Source organism: Dermochelys coriacea, chromosome 8, assembly GCF_009764565.3.
Source record: "Dermochelys coriacea isolate rDerCor1 chromosome 8, rDerCor1.pri.v4, whole genome shotgun sequence".
Lineage (NCBI taxonomy): Eukaryota > Metazoa > Chordata > Testudines > Dermochelyidae > Dermochelys > Dermochelys coriacea.
Genome location: NC_050075.1, coordinates 799,584 through 821,040, shown reverse-complemented (window position 1 = coordinate 821,040; position 21,457 = coordinate 799,584). Strand labels below are relative to the sequence as shown.

The 21,457-nt window shown below is 61.5% G+C and overlaps 1 protein-coding gene across 30 annotated transcripts in view; it reads left to right on the top strand.

Moving 5' to 3' along the window:
* The window catches only part of PDLIM7 (PDZ and LIM domain 7), a 28,069-nt gene extending 6,826 nt beyond the window's left edge, over nucleotides 1-21,243 (top strand). Inside the window, exons 1-15 of one of the 30 annotated variants that reach the window (XM_043491475.1) lie at nucleotides 35-147; nucleotides 582-696; nucleotides 9,614-9,765; nucleotides 10,047-10,077; nucleotides 11,027-11,199; nucleotides 12,413-12,433; nucleotides 13,383-13,460; nucleotides 13,774-13,928; nucleotides 14,388-14,424; nucleotides 17,444-17,502; nucleotides 17,750-17,990; nucleotides 18,193-18,373; nucleotides 18,476-18,596; nucleotides 19,484-19,643; nucleotides 19,968-21,243. In XM_043491475.1, coding sequence (XP_043347410.1) covers nucleotides 9,698-9,765; nucleotides 10,047-10,077; nucleotides 11,027-11,199; nucleotides 12,413-12,433; nucleotides 13,383-13,460; nucleotides 13,774-13,928; nucleotides 14,388-14,424; nucleotides 17,444-17,502; nucleotides 17,750-17,990; nucleotides 18,193-18,373; nucleotides 18,476-18,596; nucleotides 19,484-19,643; nucleotides 19,968-20,697 — 2,055 coding nt within the window. In that variant the 5' untranslated portion in view covers nucleotides 35-147; nucleotides 582-696; nucleotides 9,614-9,697 and the 3' untranslated portion in view covers nucleotides 20,698-21,243. Of the gene's footprint in view, nucleotides 1-34; nucleotides 148-581; nucleotides 697-8,733; nucleotides 8,872-9,613; nucleotides 9,766-10,026; nucleotides 10,078-11,026; nucleotides 11,200-12,412; nucleotides 12,434-13,382; nucleotides 13,461-13,626; nucleotides 13,929-14,387; nucleotides 14,425-14,789; nucleotides 16,525-17,443; nucleotides 17,503-17,749; nucleotides 17,991-18,192; nucleotides 18,374-18,475; nucleotides 18,597-19,483; nucleotides 19,644-19,967 lie in introns of those variants that run through there. The other 29 variants (XM_038413179.2, XM_043491466.1, XM_043491476.1 and 26 more) reach the window with 29 other exon arrangements.
* Nucleotides 21,244-21,457: the final 214 nt, after the last annotated feature.

Genomic DNA, 21,457 nt, shown 5'->3' with positions numbered 1-21,457 from the left:
CCTCGCTCTTAACTGCCTCAATCTTCTCTTCTAGCTTCAGAAATGAGCAGCATGGACTCCTATAAAGTGATGCTGGATGGACCAGCGCCCTGGGGATTCAGGCTGCAGGGGGGCAAGGACTTCAACATGCCCCTCTCCATTTCCAGGGTAAGAACTGTGGCAGAAAACCTCTGGCCCAGCCATGCTGTGACACTCCTCCACACCCCGGCCTGGAGCTGCTGGAGGGCCATGCTGCTGCATTTGGGTATTTGTCTGCATTGCCCAAGATAAGCTGAGGTCGCTGTATCAAGGTGCCTCCCATCTAACAAATGGGCCCTGAGCAATGGGGGGAAGGGGGACAACCCTGCTCTTATGCCCTTCTGTGCCCAGTGTGAAACAAGTGGGGATATGCTGCCAGTGAGGTGCCCTGGGCATAAGGCAGCTGTGGAAGTAGGAGATGCCACCTGGGCTGTGTGGAGGGGCTGGTGGGCCATTGTCAAGACAAGGCTCTTCTCCCAGACCTGGTCCCATCTGTCTGGTTAGGGGGAAGGGGCAGCTCCTCTCCTGGAGCCTGTTGCCTGGTCTCTTCCCTTCATGCCTAGGTTCTGGTGTCCTCAACAAGAGCAGTGACTCTGGACATCCTGCCAGTGGGTCAGGGTCTTGGTGTGGTGGCTTCCATGCCAGGCTGATGCTGAGGGGCTGCCTTCCTGCTTGGATGTGAGTCACTTGCTCCCAGCTGGGCCAGCCTGGAGCTTGGAGGCAGGGTGCTGCTGTGGGATGAACTCTCCCCAGTCTGCCTGGGGGCTGGGCTCTGTTCCTGGGGCAGGCCCAGGCCTTGAGATAAGCGGCTGAAGTGCTGTAGGGCACCGTGCCTGTTTGTTCTCAGCTGCTTCCTGGGGACTGTCCTGCAGAGCCACCTCCTCTCCTGGCTCTTGGCAGTCTGCCACAGGCCACACTTGGAGAGTCCAGGTGCTCTGCCCTGGGTTCCCTCTCACAGCCCCTGAGCCCTGGATCTGTACCCAGCAGCATTGGTGCTGACTTCAGGCTAGCTCCTATCTGTATGCTTGCCCCATTGGGAGGGTGCTGTGCTGTGTGCAGGAGGGCTGTCTCAGTAACATAGGACTGCACTAATTCCTGAGCTAGGGGTCAGTGGGCTGCCAGTGAACTCCAAGGTGGGTGAGACCACCCCTCTAGAGCCATGTGCTCTGTGTCTTAGCACCATTGGGGTGGCAGTATCTGGAGGAAACACCTTTGTATGTTGGTGCCATTCCTAGCGGCCAGGTGCCCCATCCCACCCTGTTTTGTTAGAGGCCAAGGACTGCACTCCCCTGTGGCCCAGGCTGGCCCGGAGCGGTACAGGGGCCGACACTGCAATGGTTGCGACTCGGCACCTAGCACAAACGACACCCCTGCCTTGCCATTCAAGACTCTTCAGGCCAGCTCCTTGTGCCAGGCCCTCTGGTGGGGAGGGATTCCACGGCCTTGCGAGCGACCCCCGTGGGTCCCAGGCCTGCCTAGGCACAGGATGCTCATGAACCTGTCACTGGATCGTTGGCAGATGGCCCTGGCCGTGGAACTGCCTTATAAGCCTTGGAATGTGCTGCCATGCCGCTGGATGGAGGCTTTCCCAGTATGCTGGAGGCAGGAGCAGGCTGTGTGAGGGCTCCCTCCTACGTGTGCCAGACAGCCTGTGTGTACCGCAGCAAGCCTGCTGTCAGGGTGAGGAGGGGTCTCTGTCTGGGCCCCTGCTGCCCCCGCCCTGTGGGAGCTCACCAGCAGCCCACTGGACCTGCAGGCGCTCGGGAGGCTCCTTGCAGAGACAGCCTCAACTTGTGTTCTAGGTCAATGTCTCTTGGCTTGCTGCCTGCGCTAAATGGGGCCTGCCCAGGCAGAGGGGTCTGCAGATGTCCCCTGAGCCCCCTTCCCACACAGCCCCCCCTGCCGTCTGTTCCAAGGGGCCCTACGCTCAGTGGTGAGCACAGCCTGGCTCAGCTCCTCTGACCGCCTGGGGGAGGAGGGTTTCCTGAGCGAGCCTCTACTGTTCCAAGGGGCCAAAGGGCCACAAAGGCAAAGCTGCAGGGATCTCCTCTTCCAGCCAGCCTGGAGGCTAGTTCCCAGCTTGTGGGCAGTCAGCCCCAGGGTTTGGGTTTGAGCCTGGAGGAGTGTGGTGCTGATAGAGGTGCGCTTCCTTCTGGGACATGTTAATCCCAGGCCAGGTGCTGGGGCCAGGCAGGCCAGCTCAGTGCCCCAGACACTGTCTTTAGCAACTCCCCTGGGCTGGAGGTGTGCTACTCAGGAAGACTGGGTAGTGCAGGTGGGTACCATCACAAAGGTCTTGTTTGCTGTCCGGCCAGTGGAAGGGAGAGCCTGCCAGAGCCAACTGCAAGGGACTAATGTAGATGAGACCAGGTACCCTGTGATGTGGGTGCAGCTGGCACTACACTGCTTGTGGGATAAGGAGCAAAACTAATGTGTGGGGATGGCAGGGGCCAGCTAGACTCCTCTGTGGTCACCAAGAGGCTCCCTTTACTCCAGAACCCCTCTCCTGTGCACGCAGCACCTGGCTCCCCTCATGGCGTGGCTGGGTCACCCCCGCCAAGGGTTGCAAGTCTTGGGTGCGGTACTGGGGGCTGTGGGTATCTTAGAGCAGCAGGGAGTGCAAGTGGAGGTCGTGGGGCCAAACCTGCAGCTCTGTAGGGACTGGGAACTCCTCCCCCATCACAGATCTGCAGGATTACGCTTGTGGGCCCTGCTTTGCAACAGGCTCTGGGAGGAACCTTCCAGTGGCCAGACCCCAGAGCATGGGTCTTTCCCTCCAGGGGGAGCTACATGGCTTCGCTGCCTCCTGAGACTGAACCTCTCTGGGCTGCAGCCCCTGCTTTGCACCGTGCGCTCTGGGCAGCACCTCCAGCTGAGACGGACCCTGGGGAGACTTGCGTGCTCTTCTGAGTTAATGCACCTCCCCTGGCATTGGCAGTGATGTGCAACAACCATCGCTGTTAACTGGACATAGCCTAGGGAGTCTAGAGACATGAATGGTAAAGCACAGTCCATTCTGGCCAGCCCAGACCCCAGCCAAGCTGTAGAGAACCCCTCAGTTCAAGCTCCATCTGTCCAAGCTGGGATCTGACCAAGGAGTTCAGATGGAGCGGGAGCCCTGACTCCTTCCAGCACCCACTACTTATCCCCCATCTCACACCCTTCAGTTCTCTGATCTCAAGCTGGGGGATGTGGTGTAGGGGAGTCAATCTCCCTCTGGGTTGTTGGTTGTGAGGAATCAGTGTCCTGGCCCCTGGATTTGCTGTTGTCTTCTCAGCTGACCCATGGTATGGGATTAAGGCTCAGACAGCTGGGTGACACCCTCCCCAATGTGTCTCAGCCTGTCCAGAGAGCAAACTGTCCCCTTCCACTCACTGGGGAGCACTGCTGCACTCAGGGAAAACTGAGGCGCACACACAGGCCTCATAAAAACATTACCAAATATTCTCACTCATTGCCCTGGGAAAGGAACTCTTGCTGATGAGGCAGAACCTCTCTGGAGCGGCTGGCTTGTCACCATAGATGGGTGCACACAGAGGCATGTGACCTGGTGGGCAGGTAGAGGAGAGCTACTGAGGTGCTGAAGGCAGCTCCCACCCCTTCTTCTGAGACATCCCTGCTCCTCATCCTCAATGCTGTAGTGTCGGTACCACCCCAGTGCCCTGCCCCTTCTCACTGGCTGCCAGCTGGCCTAAGGGGTGGCCTCCGCTTGCACTGACAAGTCCTCCAGGCCAGCTCCCTTGGTTAGCTTGGGAGGGAGGCTGAAGCGGAGACTAGAGCAGTGGCCAGGTTCTTCCTTGGCCCCTCAGTGCTGCCTACCAGCCCATGTGACCACTGTCTTTCAGAGTTCCCCTTGCCTGTACCTAGGACTGGTGCTCCTGGGCCAGGGGGACTTTTTCCACCTCTTGTGAAGAAGCATGACTCCCTTATCCCACCCTCTGCTGAAGGGTAGGTGCACCTTGTGTCGGGGGGGGGGCTTGGCTTGTGTGCCCCTTGGAGCCATCTGTGGCCCATGCAATAAGAAGCACTGCTTTCTCCCTGGGTGCCAGCTTGCTCTGATCTGTTGCTGATGCCCTGTCCCTCAGTTTCATGCCCCTTTCCCTGGGTTCTGTGACAAAGTGAGCCCAGCATTCCTGCTTCTCCCACCTGGCAGCTTGTTGCTGGGCTGGTTGCCCTTCGCAGGCCACCTGTAACTGAGCCGGTGTAACTCCCCAGGCATGGCGTGGTCCCTGCAGGAGGCTGGGCTGCTGAGCAGCCATTCACCAACCCTGCACAGTGTGTGCTGGTGGTGGTGGTGGGGTGCAGCCCTGGGGCAGGGGCTGAAGACATTGCACTGCGGGTGCTGATGGCCCAGCCTGTGAGGACCAGAGAACACCCACCCCCAGCACTTGTCCCCATGGGCCATGAGGCCTCCAGTGGCTTGGGGTTCGAGGCTTGTCTGGGCTCACTGACTCACCTGCAGCTTGGCTCTGTGAGGGCCTTGCCTGTAGCGACTTCACTCCTTGCGGTGGGTGGGCTCTGGAGCAGGGCTGCTGCACCGGTAGCTCTGGCATGAAGGGAGGTGGCTGCTGCCTCTCCTGACCCAACCCCTGAGGCCTGTTGGGTCAGCACTGAAGGGGAGAGGCTGAGGGAGGGGAATAGGGAGCTGAGCACTTGCTTGATGGGCTTTAGTGCTGCAGGGAGGAGGTGGGTGTCTTGTTATGCTCCCCAGTTAATGAGCAAGGGCTCTGGTTCCCCTCAGGCCAGATGTGGGTGACTCCACTGACATGGGGGGCAGCAATAAGTGGGTCACAGCCTGGGCTCTGCCTGGTGGCCCCATGCTTACATGGTGCTCGCACTCCATGATGACATCTCCCTCAAGGCAGGCCTGTGGGTGCCTGAGTTGAGGGGCCAGAGCGTCCTCAGACCCAGGCACTTCTCCATGTGCATGTGTGTGCTGGGTGAGAGAAGGGAGCAGGTGGGGCACTCTGGCCTGGCTGTCTCAGCTGTTCCCAGGCAGTGCTGGGGAGGGGAAGGAGAGATGCTGAGGTCTGATACGGAAAGGATAAAAATATGCCCTTGCTGTCAGCAGGGTGGGTGTGCCAGGACCTTGGGACGCTCCTGGCAAGCGGTCCCATGACCCAGGTGACTTTCCTGGGCTGGAGAGCTTGGGGGAGGGAGGGGGAAAATCCTGGACTCCTTCCTTCCCCCCCCCCCCAGTTCACTCAGAACTTGGTGCAGCAACTCCTCCAGGACGCAGGCATGTGGCCGTCTTGGGTGTCTCCCACGTTGGCAGAGCTGGTGGTGGCTGCAGGCGCAAAGTGCCCTGTGTGCTCAGCATGTGCTGAACAGGGGCCCTCTGCCTGAGGAAAGTCATGGAAGGGAGGGGCTGGCAGCATGGGGAGTGCAGCCATTTTTGGGAACTCGCCCCACTAGGCAGGCAATGGAAGACTAGACTTCCTCCAGCATTGTAGCCTGGACAGAGTGCCAGGCCTGGCTACCAGGCCTCCCCTTGCCATGCCCATCCAGCACAGCTGTGCTGCGTGAGGAGCCTGCTAAAAACTTCCTGCCTGGAGTGGAGAGGTGGGAGCTCTGTGTGTAGTTGGGGAGGGTCCTGGCTAGCTTGCCCTGCTCTCGGCAGGAGCAGGGACCTTGCACCTCCCCGGCACAGCCTGGGCTATGCTCTCCCTGAGCCAGCCCAGCCCTGGAACCAGCTGCTGTCCTGGGTGCTGTGGGAGACCCCTCCCTGTGGCTGGCAGCTGCTCGGCTCTCGCCCCAGGTAGCAAAGGCAGGCTTGTGCCCATGTTGCCCAGCAGGGTCCCTTCCTTGCCACTTTGGAGGTCCTGATGCTAGAGTGCAGTCTGATTTCCAAAGCCCTGCATGGGTCTCTCCCAAGCTCCCCCATGGGCTGAGGCTGGAGAGCTCTGGGTAAGGGCTGGTGGGTGGCCCTGTGACAGTCTTGTCCAGGGTTGGGCTGATGCCTTCAAGCCACTTCACTGGCCCAGCCCAGGCGGCTCCTGTTGGGCTGGGACATGGCTTCCCTCAGGGTGCCCTCCCTCTGAAGCCCCATGGGGCTCATCTGCACTGACATCCCACTACTGCTACCAGTGGCCCCGATGCTTACTCCTGGCAGCAGGGGAATAGTGCTGGGGTTTGGACCCCCTGCTTGGGCCGGGCCTGGTGTCCAGTGCAGCACATGGCTCTGTCAGCATGTAGTGTTGCGCAGGAACTTTCCCCTGCGGCTCCTCGAGGGCAGGGCATCCTCTCCTGTTCCTGTGCAGGGGGGGGGGGGTCTGGTTGGCAGGTGGGATTTTGCAGCCCTTGGCATGGCACCATGAACATAAAACATATAAGGACTCAGACAGGCTACTGTTGAGCTGGACTGGAGGAAATATTTGGTCCGAATGCAGGGCCCGTGAGCTTCCCACCCCAGAGGAGCAGGAATGGCTCCAGGCCTGTGTGTCACCGCTTGTCTCCATGCCAGCATGCTGGAGCTGTGATCGGGTCACTCTGGGGCAGAAGGGCATGGCAAGTGCAGTGCAGCAGCTCCCAGCACCCTGCAGCTGGCAGGCTTGGTGCCCTGGGAGGGGAGCCCCCCCTCCCCGCCCATCCAGGCAGCTGAGGCAACAGGAAGGGGAGGGTGTGGCTTGGAGGCTTTCCTGCTGCTGGACTGAGGGAGTTGCTGCACAAGCGGGTGGCCGATCTTATTGCTACAGTGCCTTTCTGAGACTCTTGTGCATGTGCCCGACTGCCCCATGGTCTCTGGGGCAGGGAGGGAGCAGGGCCTGCTTTAGAGATGTCCCCCTGTCCTCCACCCTGGCTGTCCACTGAGCAGAGTGTGCCAGCTCCAAGCTCTGCTCTGGACTCGGGGGGAGGGGGCGCTGACCCAGGGGCCCTGCTTTTGGGGGTTTGTGTGACTATAGCCTGGCTGGTTCTGGGGGCCCCTGCGGGTGAGGCCTGGCTGCTCGCCCAGCCCCTGGGCCGGGCCCTGTGCGGGACTGGGAGTAGAGGAAATGTTGCCGGAGCTGAAGCAGTGTTAATGTCTCCCTGCGCCAGGCTGGGTATTGCAGCTCCATGGCTGGGGATGAGGTAATGTCTCTGCCTGCTGCTGGAGGAAGAGGTATGGGATCAGCACAGCAGGAGAGAAGCTTCCTGGGGTCTGCCTGGCTCCTCCCGCCCAGACACAGCCTAGGAAATGCCTGTGGTTTGCAGTTCTACAGGGGAGCGAGTGACACATGGGCTGTGTTAGGGAAGGCTCTGACTCGCTTCCCTGGCCCTCCCCAGGCACCCTGGCCGGCACTATGGCTTCTAGCGCAATTCCTGCCCACGCTGGGGCCGGTTCCTTTGCTGGGGGGCCTGCAGGATGGGAGGTGCCTAGTTTCCCCAGTGAGCCCTGCACACAGCCTCTGCCCTGGGAGCGTGGGACCCTGCAGCTGGCACCAGCTGGGAAAGGCGCACGCCCCTACAGGCCTAGCAGGGGCGGCAGAGGAGGGGAGAACAGCATGGTGGGCCGGAAGGGACTGAGTCCCCAAAATTTGTTCTGTAGCCCTGCCTCCTCCGTTCCTTGTGTGGCGTGGGCAGGGGGTGCTGGAGTTCAGCAGGCACTGCAAACTCCCCTCCTCAAGTCACCGGGTTGTGCAGGGAGCCATGAGTGGCCCTTACCCCAGGGCAGACTGCCCCTTCCCCTAACGCCTTCAGCCCCGCTGCTGCCCTCTCCCCTGCTGTGTGCAGGGACGCCAGCACTACCGCAGATCTGGAACTGCGCTGTCTCCCTGTCCCTGCCGGCGGAGCGGCACTCGTGCCCCCTGGGAGCAGGCACGAGGGCTGCTAGTGCTAGGCTCGGAGCGAGTGCTGCCCACCCCGGAGGTGGAGCCAAACTCCAGCTTTTCCCAGCCCCGCTGCCCCTCCACTTGTTCCGCACCTTTGAGGTTGAGGATGCTTGGCACCTGGGACCCCCAGGGACTGGCTTTTTCTGATCAGAAAGCTGTGGGCTGTGTGGGTAGCCAGAGGTCTCACCCAGGGTGTGACTTGTATCTACACTGGGTTGGGTACATGCCCCGAACTGACCAGCTGAACACAGTAATGGCAGATGTTGCTTGTTCTATTCATCTGAGGTCTCCAGGTCAGACCACATCCCACAGCCTTAACCCTAACACCATCTTCCCTCTTTGTGCCTGTGGTGAGGGGAAGGTCTTTGTATTCACGTTCTGGAGCATGGATGCTTTCATTAATGGTGACTTGCAAAGGGGTCTTAAAACCCCCGGGGGTTGTGCTGCAAACACATAGTCAGTGCATTGAATGCCTGGATCTGTGCTTGTTGTGAGGCACCGCATGGGTGCCGGAGCTGGGACTTACAGCTTTCCCCGGGATTTCCAGGGGAGGACAGTTACTCCTGTAAGGAAGGCCTGCTAGCAGAGATGCTCAGAGCAGTGGGAGAGCAGACTTCAGAGTTGCCTTGGCACTCCATTTTCAACCCAGGTCCCTGGCAGCTTGGGGGTTACAGGCTGTTACAGCTGCTCTGCTGCTGTGTCAGGAGTGCGGGGTGCAGTGCGGAAAGCTCATCTCCCGTTGAGAGTCCCTCACTGAGAACAGGCTGCAGCAGCCTGTTCTGGGTGTGACACCCCTGTCGGTTACAGCAGATGTGACATGCAGGCCCATGGGCAGGGGCCGGGATTAAGGCTTAGAGCTGTTGAACTAACACTTGGAGGGTTGGCTGAGTCTAGTGGTGCTTGTCCTGGAGATCACTGACAGGGCTGTAGGAGGGGAAGCAGCAAGTGCTCAATTCCAGATCCAAAGCAGCCCTCAGAAGCTGGATCCAGGGCCTGCCTAGCCCAATCCAGCGCTGCAGCCTCCCCAGCTATAGGCATTGCCCTGGTCAGTGTGGAGGTTACATTGGTGGTGGGGGAAGGAGCCCAGTCAAGAGCTATGCGTTAGCAGCAAGGGCAGGACCAGGAGACAAAGCAGCCCTGCACCGGACTGGATAGTGTTGGAAGATGGGTATCTCCTAACATGGTGGAGGGGGCATGGGGCGGGCTGGCTGCGAAAGCAGCACTCTCACTAGCCCAGATGCATGCCTGTTACCCAGTCCCAAAACATCACCACCTCTGGGGTGGAAGACAGCCGCTGTTAGTGCACAGCCAGGCCCCCTTAGGCCTGGGAATACAGGGCGTTGTCCAGCTGGAAGAGTTCGGGGAAGCTGGCCCTGGCTGGCTCTGGAGTTGACAGCCTTCCTCTGGCGCAGTCAGGCTCTGGGCTGGGGAACATCGGGGCACTCGGATCAGGTGTCCTCAGGGTGTTCGCTGTAGCTGAATCACAGGACTCCTGAAGCACGGTGCCTGTAGCATCCACGAGGGCTGTGGGTGGCTCAGCCCTGTCCTCCCCTTCCCCTGTAGCATCACTCGCTGGTGCTTGGGACTGTATCGCCCCCAGCAGCACTGCTCCCTGCAGTGCCTGTGTCCTTAGCCGCCTCCCTCCCGCACTGTCCTGCTCCCAGGAGCAGCTCTGGCTCTTGGGCCCGGGGCACGGTCTACGGGGGCTCTTGCCACCCGTCCCAGCAGCTCCCATCATTCCTGGGGAGCTTGTGCCATGTGATTGACTCTTGGGCTCTGCCCTGCAGCTGACCCCCAGTGGCAAGGCAGCCCAGGCTGGTGTGGGAGTGGGCGACTGGGTGCTGAGCATCGATGGGGAGAACACCAGAAGCATGACTCACATTGAAGCACAGAACAAGATCCGTGCCTGTGGAGACCAGCTTTCCCTCAGCCTGAGCAGGTAACGCCCACGCTGCTATCTCACCTGGGACAGGGACCCACACAGCCCACGCTTGGTCCCCTCCTTAGCCCCCACCCCAATCCCGATGCTCAGGCCCCATGCCACAGGGATGGACTGCCTCACTCAGAGCCTCCAGGTTTGTCCCCCACCCCACAGAGCTTGTAAAGAGCCAATGCTTGGTTTGGCAGAGCGATCTGGCTGGGCCCGGGTTGGGGAGGGGGAAGAGCCCAATCTGAGACAGGTCTGGTCTATTCACCTCAGCGCCATCTGTTTTCCTGCAGAGTCCAGTGCCTGCTGGGGAAGCCACCCAAGGTATGTGCTGCTCTTATCCCCGTGGGCGCCAGCTCTGCCTTGTGCCGGGTAGGGCTGGGGGTCCCTGTTGCTTTGATGGCAGAACTTGTCTGTGGGCCCTTTCTGGAGGCTCTGGAATTAGCTCCAGGCTGCTCTTGGAGGGCACCAGATGCTGGGGTTCCTGGTGGCAAAGGCATGGTTGGCTGTGGGTCAGGGCAGATGCCAGTCACCCCACTCCAGAATGTAGGAGGGGTGTAGCTGGGCATTGTGACCTCTGACACCTCCCTCCACAGCAGGCCAATGGTCATCCCACAAGTGCCTGGCCATGCGCCTCCCAGCGCAGATCCTGCTGGGAACTAGGGCTTTGGTCTCATCTTGCGGGGGCCGGCTCAAAGTGCCTTCCCTCTGAGGGATGGGGGCGGGCAGGGCTGGACCCAGCCATGAAGCTGCCTCTCGCTTTCAGTATTTGCACACTGCCTTGGAGTTTCCCTGGCACTGGGCTGGGTGGCTTCTGGGGGCAGGGCACTGGTGCATGGTGTGGGCAGGTATCGTAGTGCAGCGCATTAGTGGTCTGCATGTCCCGCGGGGCCTGCATCTGAGTGAGTTTGGCCAGGTGTCTCAATCCTTGCCACTAATTCTTTTCAGCTTGCTATTGTGCCCCTCACCCCCATCTGGACCCAGTTCCTGGGCTCACAGCTTCCCTTCATCCCCCAGGGCATGGTGCTGTTCTGTGCCCCTTACTGGGTGCCAGGTGGGCACAAAGCAGCACCTGCTAGAGCCCAGAAGCAGCTGGTGGCTGAGTGCCACCACAGAGCGCTCTCCAAGGTGCCAGAGGCTGTCACCCTTGGACACACCTTGAGGCCAGGCATGGGCCTGGCTTTCTAGCATGGCTGCCCCACGGGGCTGCCAGGTGCTCCTCGCATGCTGCCTGATGTGCAAGCCTGTGTGCTGTGTTTTGTCTCCCGCTCAGGATTCACTCCCCTGCTCTCAGCCCCCGAAATATAACTTCGTTCCTAGCACCACCCTCAACAAAACAGCACGGCCCTTCGGGGCCAGCCCCACGCCCAACTCGCTGCCTGGGCTGGTGACGAAACCTGTGACGTACTCGGCCCCTGCGCCCGCCTGCACCCCCCAGCACAATGGGTATGTTGCTGTCCATCTCGCTGCGCTGCAGGCCAGGCCTGGTCGCTCCTGCCCTGAGGCCCTGCCTGCGTCTGGCCGTGCTGCGCCCTTGCATGTCGGATGTCTCGTGTGCGTGCCGTGAGAGCCCTGCGAGCCGGGGCCGCTCGCTGGCGGGGCTGGACGGGCACCCCTCTGGGGAGCAGCACCCAAAGCTGTGGTGTTTCAGTGACCCCTGGTGGCTGGTTCTGGGATTGAACTGCAAAAAGCAGCACCGGAACACACACACAACCCCCGCCCCCCCCGCACACCTCGTTCACGCAGAGACTGGCTGACCTTCCTCACTGGCCATGGGCTCCTCCCTCTCCCCTTCTTAATGTGGGCTGGGCCCTCTTTGGGAGGGGCCATGTGGGTTCTGGCTTCCAGACCTCTCTGAGGAGCCTCGGGGCATGTTCAGCAGAGCCCAGCCTGGAGCCTTCCTGCCACCTGACTCTGGGCTATTGCTGGTTCCCCCTGCACCTGGCCAGCTGCTGGCAGGGTACCTGAGAGTCCCCAGGCGTGGACTCTCCTGCCCATCTGGGCAGGGCAGAGGAGCTACAGGCAGGGGCTAACCCCACCCCAAAAGGGGACAGGCTGTTCTGTTGAGCTTGGTGGCTTTTTTGTGCCACCTCCACCAGCATGTGCCTGGCCTGTCTCTCCTGGGCATGCTGAGGGTGGGGGTGCGACAGGGTACCCCCATGGCTGAGTTGCCAGAACTGGTGTAGGGAGCTCTGGGGACCCCTGAGCGTGGCCCTCATCTCTGCACTGAGCAGTTACTTCGCCAAGCTGGGATCCTTTCCTGTGTTCCACCAGGAGCCTTGGCTGCAGAAAGCTGGCCGGCCAGCCCCTCTCAATCTGAGAGCAGCCTAATCCTGGGGCCCTGACCCAACCCAGAGGAGCATGGGCTGGGGAGCGCCCTTGAACTAGGTGCCCCAGAGAACCCCCTTGCCAGGTCTGGTCTGTAGTGGGGGATGTGCTGTGATCTATTGCTGACTCTGCCCTCTGGGGCACCCTCTCCTCTGGCCTGCTCTGGGGCAGATGGCAGCCAGAGCTGGCCCGGATGGGGTCTGGGTGTAGGGAGGGTTGGACCTCTCTGTCTGGCTCTGCGCATTTGTTCTTGTGGGTGCAGTGGGTCTAATCTTTCTTCCCTCCTTTCCTCTTCTCCCTCTCTCTCTCTCTCTCCTCCCCGACTCTGCAGGTGCAGAACCCTGACAAGTCAGTAAGCCTTTTTCCTCTGCTCCTAATCCCCTGCATGCCCCTCCCCTTCCTTCCCCCCAGAACGCTGGGCTGGCTAGCACCCACGTGCCCCCCACATCGTTGGGCTGGTGTCCACTCCCCTCTGGTCTCTAGAACCATCTTGCTGCCTTGTTGTGTTCCTCCTCTCTGCTCGGGGAGGTGCCTGTGGCTTGCTGGGGGGAGGAGCGGGACTTATGGGCTGTTTCCCCTATAGCCATCCCCTCCCCCAGGCATGGCTCAGGAGCCCTTGGTTCAGCCCCAAATGCCATGCTGGAGTGTGGCTGGGTGGTGGCCCTGTGCGAAGGGAGGGTTCCTGGCTGAGGGGGTGCTCCTTGCCCAAAGGAGGAGATTTCAGGCCTAGCTTGAGCGCTGGGGGCAGCAAACTGTAGCTAAGGGGAGATCCCGATCCAGCAACCGCACATACTGCCTTGGCTCAGCCTGCTGCCTTTCCCCAGAGCTGGTGCCCAAGCTAATGGCTATGACCTTGAGTAGGGAGCTGGCATAGAGCCAGGCAAAGCAGCTGCCTCCTCTGGGAGCATGGTGCTGGCTCAGGTTAGGGCCTGGCTGGGGCAGTCACAGGGCAGGGGGCTTTCTGGCCACTCCTGGCTTTGGGACCCTGATGCTGTTCAACCCCTCTGCAGCCAGGGGCAGGGGTCTGCAGAGAGCAGCTGGGTGTCACTGGCTGGTGGCTGTGGGAGCAGGAGGGTATCCCTTGCCCAGGCATGTGCTCTGTAACCTGCAGGCAGTGGAGCAGCCTCTGCCCTGGAGAGCTCACGGCCCAGCATGGAGCAGGCTCCTGGGGCTCCCTCAGCACCATGGCTGCCAGCAGAGGCCTTTCCCTCGTCCCCTGGGGGCTCTCACTTGGCTCTTCCTCTGCGGTGGGATTGTCGCCTGACTCATTCATGCTCTTGTTGCCTCTCTCCTGGCCCCAGGGTCGGTGCCAGCCCCAGCCCAACAGAGGGGAAAACTCAGCCCCGTGGAGACCTGGGCCGCTCCTATGTGGAGGATGAGTAAGGGGGGGAATCTGTGTCTGTTGCTAATTGGCATGTTGAGCTGTTGTGTTCCTGGGCCCTGAGCTGCTTGCCCCGAAGGGAAGGTGTCAGCGGGCTGCCAGGCCAGCAAGGAGGCATGCACGGGGATGTGGCTCGTGTGTTGGCTCATGTCCAAGTGATGTGGGGTGGGGGTGCTCCAACCCCTGTTGTGGGTTACAGCATGGGAGGGACACTTGGGGTTTTGCTGGCAGGCCCTCCCTGTCCTGCGTGACGTGGGGTGGGGTGTGCCGTGCGCGCTGGCTGAGCGCCCTGCCCTTCTGTCTGCGCACAGGCACTCTCTGCGGCTAATGAGCCCCCCAGTCGGCCTGCCCAATGACTCCAGCAAAAAGCGGCTGATTGAGGATACGGAGGACTGGCAGCCTCGTACTGGCACCACCCAGTCCCGCTCCTTCCGCATCCTGGCCCAGCTCACGGGCACAGAGTTCAGTAAGTGCCTCCCTCTGGGTCCTGGCACGTGCGGGCTGATGGACTGGACATCAGGCATGGGTTGGCCAGCAGCCCTGCTCTGATGCTGGGACTGGACAGGCCTGGCATCCTTCTTGGCTGGGGCCTTGGGGTGGCTTGTGGCCTGCAGGGCATGGAGTAGCTGGTCTCTCTGCAGAGCTGGTGCAGACGGCTCTTGGGCAGCCCGCTCCCAGCAGCGTGCCAGGTACTTTTCCCATTCTGTGGGCCTGCTCCAGACCAGTCCCTGCTGCTCACGGAGTCTGGCTGACTCCGCAGGCGCCTCAGTCTAGCCCTTGCAGCGCAGCTGGCTGGGGCAGGAGTGGCCCACAGGCTCCAGGGGAGCTGGTTGCTGGGGCCAAGGGATGGTGCTTGTGGGCTTCCTCCTCCCCCCCTTCAGGGCGTGTCCAACTGTGACTGTCTCTTCTCTCCTGCTGCTCTCAGTGCAAGATCCAGATGATGAGCATGTTAGAAAAGCCAGGTAAGGGCTGTGGGCACTAGGGTTTCCGCATGGGTGCCTGTCTGGGGGTTGTCCCTGCTGCCCTGGACTCTGCCACTCCTGGCCTTGAGGTTAAACCAGCCTTCCTGCTGGCAGGCCCCTGGCCTGGCCTTTGCCATCTGCAGGCCCTTGTGCTGCCTTTAGCCTCCGCTGGAGGGGCTGCTCGGGGGTCCTGGCGATCACCGTCCCCGGTTGGTTGCATGATGTCACGTGGCTGCTCTTTCTTGTCCTGATTTCAGCTGATGGAGCCTCTTCCTCCCTCTGGCACTAACCTCTCCTCCTCCTCCTCCTCCCTCTCTGTCCATCTCCTTCCTTCCTTCCTTCCTTCCTTCCTTCCTTCCTTTCAGAGAAAAGTTTGTCACTGAGCTGCAGAGCCCCCGCTACACTGGCCTTCGTGACTGGCACCACCAGCGTTCCGCTGTCTCTCTGAACGTGAAATCCTGAGCAGGGCCTGGCCTTGTGCTGGGAGCCTGCACCTCTCCGCCCTGGGCTGGCTCAGCCACATCACATGTGTTTGGCTGGGGAGGGGCATCCACCTAGCTCCTAAATGTACCTAGCTGGGAACTCCTTGTGCCGTGCTGTGCTGTCTGCTCTGCCTGGGCTGGGCAGGGGCTGGCCCTGGGCAGGAAGCATTGTGTGGCACTGTGCAAGATGGGATGGAGGCTGTCAGCATCGGGGCCTTGGCCTCGGACCCCCAAAGCCACCCACTCCCCAGGGGAGTGGAGGGACTCCATTGCTGCGTGTCCTTGCTAGGCTTCCCCAAGAGCCCCAGCCTCTGGGGTGGCTGCATTGCCCTTGCTCTGCCCAGCTAGGCAATGGGAGCTGGGACTGCTGCCTGGAGTGTCCCCTGGGCCTAGGTTCCCACAGTGAGCCTGTGGCATTGAGGCCAGCTGCGTCCTGTTCCCATGAGCTGCCAGGCTGAGTAGACTGCTGTTCCCAGATGCCCTCTGGCTGTGTTCATGGTGTGAGGGCCTGGCTAGCACCCAGCAGGCTGCCCTGGGCCAGGGGCTGCTGTCCTGCCCTGCCCATCGCTGGGGCTGTGTCCTAGCTCCCGTCAGGCTGGGGGCTGACAGTAGAACTCCTTCCAGTCTGGGGAAGGACTGCAGTACCTGGGCCCCTCCTGCCATGTATGCCTCCCCCAAGCCTGGTAACAAGGTCTGAGCGGGGTGGCCTGTCCTCTCCCTTTCAGTGACCATGGGCTAAGCTAGGTTCCTGTCGCCGCTGTCTCCTTGCTTACCCAGACTAGACAGGGACCTTAGGCTGGAGGGTGGGTCTAGACTGAACGTCCCTCTTTCTGGCCCAGCAGGGGTGACCTGGTGCATGGCGGGTGGCCAAGGGCTCTGGGAGCAAGGCCCCTGGGTTCTGTGCCATGGTGCTGGCCCCTCTGAGCCCGTTGCCTCGCTGTGACAGGCTCGCAGTGCGCCCAAGTGCTGATGTGATGTGACTTCAGTGGGCTGAGTGTTGCCTCCCCTGGGCTGGCTGAACCCCCTGCTGGGGAGTGGCCTGGCTTGGCCATGTGGGCTGTGGCAGGGCCCTGGGTCTGCCCAGCACAGCTGCTTGCTAGATCCGTCTGTAGTAAAATAAAGATTCCTGTTCTTGTAACTGGCTCCTAGTCGTCTTTGCTGCCAGGAGGGGTGCCACCAGGGCACCAGCTGCCAGCTCTGCAGTGGTGGCCTGGGGCGCCCTGGGGTCTGCAGCCCAGCATAATGCTGTGCCAGCTCTGGGGCTGAGCTGTAGCAGCTGGGGGAAACAGCTCTGCTTTGCTGTCTGCAGAGCCTGGCCGCCTTCCCCTAGTGCTGGCCCCTGACCTGCAGCAAACCCAGCTCCAGTGCACCATGCAGCTTGCATAGGCTGCTGTCCATGGACCCCTCTGGGTTGCTGGCCCAGGTCCCTCAAGGGTGGGCATTGCTGCAGGCTGGGGAACAGGGCTCCTGGCTTTTCCACTCCTGCTTGGTGTAAGGCACAGCTCCAGCCGCCAGTGCTGCCTTTGGTCCTCCAGGAGGAGCTGAACCCAGCTGACCCGGGGCCTGGGGATTGGCCACTGTGGGCTAGCTGGAGAGGCCCTGGATCCTGGAGTGAGAGGTGAGGAAGGGGTGGCACTGAGCCACTGAGTACTTCTTCCCTCCGCCCTGTTGCCTTCCCTAGGCCTAAGCTGAGAGCTGCAAGGCCAAACTATCAGCTGGGGGCAAGCTCGCTGGCCCCCCTGGAAGGACCTATGCATTCTGCTCATCCCTTGCCGGAGGCTGGGGTGGGGTCTGTGGCTGCTGGTGCCTCCCATCACCCCTGGCATTTCCCAGCAGGGCTGCAGCCAGCTGGTCTGTCCTTTCAGGCATCCTGCTGGTGATATGTCTGTGTGTGGGCATCCTGCTGGCTGGGAGCTGTCAGGGGATGTTGGGTTTGCCAACAGGGAGGAAGAAACGGGAGTCCAAGAAATACTGCCTTGTGGGGGGGGCTGGACTAATGGGTAGAGCAGCCAGTGGGCTGCTGCCACCCTTGGGCTCCTTCTCCATACTCGTTGGAGCAGCAGGGCCTGTGAGGAGGCAGGACTGGGCCATGGCTACTCCAGGATGAGTGTGGGACTCCCCCAGAAGTGGGGGGGGTTGACCCCCAGGGTGAGCTGGCAGGCTGGTCCTCCCATGACCATGGGGACTCAGCATGGCTGCTCAGGGCACCAGCTGTTCCAGGGTCCGTCCTGCGGACTCCTCACATGCCTTGACTCCTGCTCCTTACCCACCGCCCATTGGGCCTGGGATGTGAGCGGGAAGTGCCCCAGCTCTGTGATACTGGGTCACTGACTAAGCAAACCAGCCACCAGGGGGTGCTGCTACACAGCAGGAGGGGGGGTGCCTGGCCTGAGCAGTGGGGGCTTTGCCCCTGCTGGGGTAGGAGGGAGCCAGGCCCTGGGCTCTTGCCCCATCCAGGCCTGTGGCCAGCTGGCACCTCCTGTGGGCAGGGGTGGGTGATGGCCAGCTGGCAACTGCATTAATTAGTTGTTCTGTAGCCAGGTGTCTGGGCTGGACCTGTCTTCGGTGACCATGCTGAAGGTGGAGCCTGATCACGGTAAGCAGGGGGTGCTGGGGATGGGCACTGCATGGCGCTATCTCTCCCAGCTGTGGGGCAGAGTGAGCTCTTGGTGCCCCAGTGGGGTGCATGAGGGGGGGCCTGGGCCAGGGGCTAATCCTTGCCTGCCCCTCAGAGGTGGGGCTGGGGGGCCTGTTTCCAGGCTCTGCCCCAGGCTAGCAGGTCGCAGCTGTTGAGGGCTCTGCGGGTTTGTATCACCTGAGAATCCCTCTGGGGCCTGTTACAGGTTCTGCAGCCCCCAGGGCCCCAGCTGCTCCAGGCCCTGCCAGCCGCCCGCCCTGGGCTGTGGATCCTTCCTTTGCTGAGCGCTATGCCCCCGACAAGACCAGTACCGTGCTGAGCAAGCACAGCCAGCCGGCCATGCCCACGCCCATGCAGAACCGCAGCTCCATTGTCCAGGCCGTGCAGCAGCCCCCCGAGGGCACCAGCAAAACCCCCATCTGCTACCAGTGCAACAAGGTCATCAGGTGAGTGGAGTGGGGCCCCTCCGCCTAGCCTCATCTCTGCCATGCGCAGGGCTGCTGGTCTCCTGGGAATGGCCCGGCAGCTCCCGCTTCCTGAGGGAGGAATGAACCTGGTGGGCTGTGGGGGGCAGCTGGCTCATGTAGTGCTCAGAGCCGTCCTGTCCGGCAGGTGCACATGCTAACTCCTCCCTTCCCCTGCCTCCAGGGGACGCTACCTGGTGGCCCTGGGGCATTACTACCACCCGGAGGAGTTCACATGCTGCCAATGCAGGAAGGTGCTGGATGAGGGGGGCTTCTTTGAGGAGAAGGGCTCGGTCTTCTGCCCCAAGTGCTATGACATGCGCTATGCCCCCAGCTGTGCCAAGTGCAAGAAGAAGATTGGTGGGGTGAGTCGTTGCTGAGTGTCAGCTGTGGGGGGGGGGCAGCGGGCTGGGCAGGGCACAGGGGGGCCAGTGGGCGGCACGGCTGACGTGGCGTCCCTTGCTCAGGAGATCATGCATGCTCTGAAGATGACATGGCACGTGCAGTGCTTCACTTGCGCCGCCTGCAGAACTCCCATCCGCAACCGTGCCTTCTACATGGAGGAGGGGCAGCCCTACTGCGAGAGAGGTAGGGGGTGTCCTGGCCCTTTCCCCACCCCAGGGATGCTGGGATTGCGGCTGCCCCGTGCTCCCATGGGCTCTGTGGCCCTGTGGCCTCGCTGTGGTGCTGAGAGCTGCGTGGGGCAGGGAGAGGAAACTGTGGCCACTAGTTAGTGCTCCAGCCCCCGAGCTGCCCCCCGCATTGCCAGGGACTCTCTGAGCTGCTGCTGCCGGGGCAGAGGGCAGGAGCCAAGTAGGCAGCAGCTGAGCCAGATGCCCTGCAGTTTCTGCCCTGGCAAAGGCGGGGGGCACCCTTCCCCCTACAGGGGACCCCCCCATCCTCTGCTGCTGGCCTGGCCTCTGATGGTTGCTGGGCAGTGCCAGAGCTCCCAGGTTGCCATGGTGATGACAGTGAAGTACCTACATCAAAGCAGAGTGCTGCACGGCATCCTGGGCAATGGGGATCCCCCATTCTGCAGACACTGGCTTTCCTGTAATATTCCCCTGGGGGGGCAAGGGGCTCTTGGAGATGGGATTGGCTGTGCCAGCCCTCGGCAGCGGCAGCAGCTGCAGTGAAATCCCCTTGGCAAAGCGAGCGGGGCCAGGGGACAGCAGCACACACAGACTGAGGGGAAACGCACATGGGGACGCGCTGCTAGCTCCCGGGGCCCCTTCAGCAAACCTGGTCTCAGGGCTGGAGGCTGGCTCAGGAAAGAGCCAGGGCTGGGCTGGCAGGAGGCCACGGGTTGGGACTGAGGGGCGTTGGCAGAGCTGTTACAATGGGGCAGAGGATCGCTACCCACTATCTGAGCATTGGGCCCCAGTTAGAGCCAGTCACAAATAAAAAACGCCCCCCCATGCCCCCTGAAAAGCAATCTCAGGACTGCCGCATCAGTCCCTGTCCAGCTCTCCCAGGGGGGTGCTCTGGGGAGGCCCGTCTCAGCCCGCTCTCTCCCCAGACTATGAGAAGATGTTCGGCACAAAATGCCGTGGCTGCGACTTCAAGATTGATGCTGGTGACCGGTTCCTGGAGGCACTGGGATTCAGCTGGCACGACACCTGCTTCGTCTGTGCGGTAGGATCAGCAGGGCGGCCCCTCGCTATTGCTCACCCTGAGACGATGGGGCTGGCCCTGGCCAATAAGGGCCTAAGCCCCTGCCAGGGAGAACTCTTCGCTGGTGGTGGTGTGAGCAGGATTGTGCTGAGCTGGTCTGTGTTGGGGAGCAGCTCTGGCTGCCCTGGGCCTCTGACCACATATGCCCTCTGCCCCCCAGAGTGCTGGGGCAGGTCTGTGCCAGGCATGGGCAGTGTAATTGGGTTTGGGGGGGGAAAGGGTGTGGATGGGGTGTTGCGAAGGGAGAGCTGGTCTTTCCCTGTTGACCACCTGCTCTCTCCTCAGATCTGCCAGGTCAGCCTGGAAGGGAAGACGTTCTACTCCAAGAAGGACAAACCCCTCTGCAAGAGCCATGCCTTCTCCCATGTGTAAGGGGAGGCTCCAGCTGCCACACCGCACACGTTGGCCCTGCATGCATCTCTGTCTGCCCCTTCTCTCTTGCTCCATGGGGCCCCAGGGAGAAGGGGTTGGAGCCACCCCTCCCTTTGCCACCTTTGGCCTAGGCAGCACCTTGCTCTGGCCTACCTTTAGAGGCAAAGCTGAGTTTGCTGCTCTCTTGACCCTCAATGGCCTGTCTTCTGTCTGGACTATGTGCCCCCTGCCCCTCTGGTGGTCTCAGCTGGGCCTGCAGGGGGACCAGGCTCTTCTGGGGCCACCTGTCCCCTCCTTTCTGTACCCTCAACCAGATGAGCCAGGCACCTCACCTGGGGGCTGGACCTATCCCATGCTGAGCCCAAGGGTGAGAGAGGCTTGCTGGAGCAGGGCTGCTCTGACCCTAAGAGGTGACCAGCCTTGGTGCCAGCTGGATCTATCCTCCTTCCCCCCGCCACCCCCCCCCCCCGGCCATGCTAGCTGGCTGGAAGCTGTGGTGTGGGTGAGGGAATCCTGCAGGGATGCTCCGTTTCCCCCTTACCAGGGGCCATGGCTCAGCATCTCCCTGGCCTTGCTGCAAGCCCCCAGGCTCGCTGTGCAAGGAGCCCTTACTTCATGGGCAGGACACTCATACAGTCCCTGAGCCCAGGCCTGCTTGGTGCCTGTTCTTGGTTGTCCTGGAAGGAGCTAGTCCACACCAGCCACATGGCCACAGCAAAAACTACTGGCCTTGTTCCTGCCACCGCACAGCTGCTATCCTACCTGGACCACACACCTGTCCTGGCCCCACAGCCCCATGCTGGGGCCTGTGCTGAGAGGTGGGGTGGGTCTCTGCCCCTGTGCTATCTGGTGCCCTCTGTGAAGGCTTTTCCCAGCTCCAGCCCTACAGTGTGCCAAGCTGAGGCAATAGCAGACTTGCTGCAACTCTGCAGACAGGGAGGTGAGGGGAAGCTGAAACCTGTATGGAAGAGGAAACCCTTCACCCTGCCTGCAGAAGGTGCTACTTCACTGGGGGGGCTGCGGGGCAAGAAGCTGGGCCCTCTACGAAACAGGCATTGACGGCCCATGACCTGGGAAATGAGTTTGCTGGCAGCTTGGCCACCTTACCCAGAGCTGCCCTGCCTGGGCGGGGCGGTGCCTGGTTTAGCCACGGTGCTTTTAGTGCCTTAATAAACGTCTCTGGCAAGTGTCGGCTGCCCTGGAGCCTGTGGTTATTGCAGAGCATGGGGCAGGGCCTATGTTCCTTTCAGAGTCCCTCTCTGAGCCTTTTGCTGAAGGTTTCTGTTGCTTTCCTGGGGGAAATTGCCATCCATCCTCCCTGCTGCCTTGTCCTGAGCCAGGCAGGACTAGACCCTCTGCTGAGCATGAGATTCTGCAGGGGAGGACAATCACCTACTGCTGCT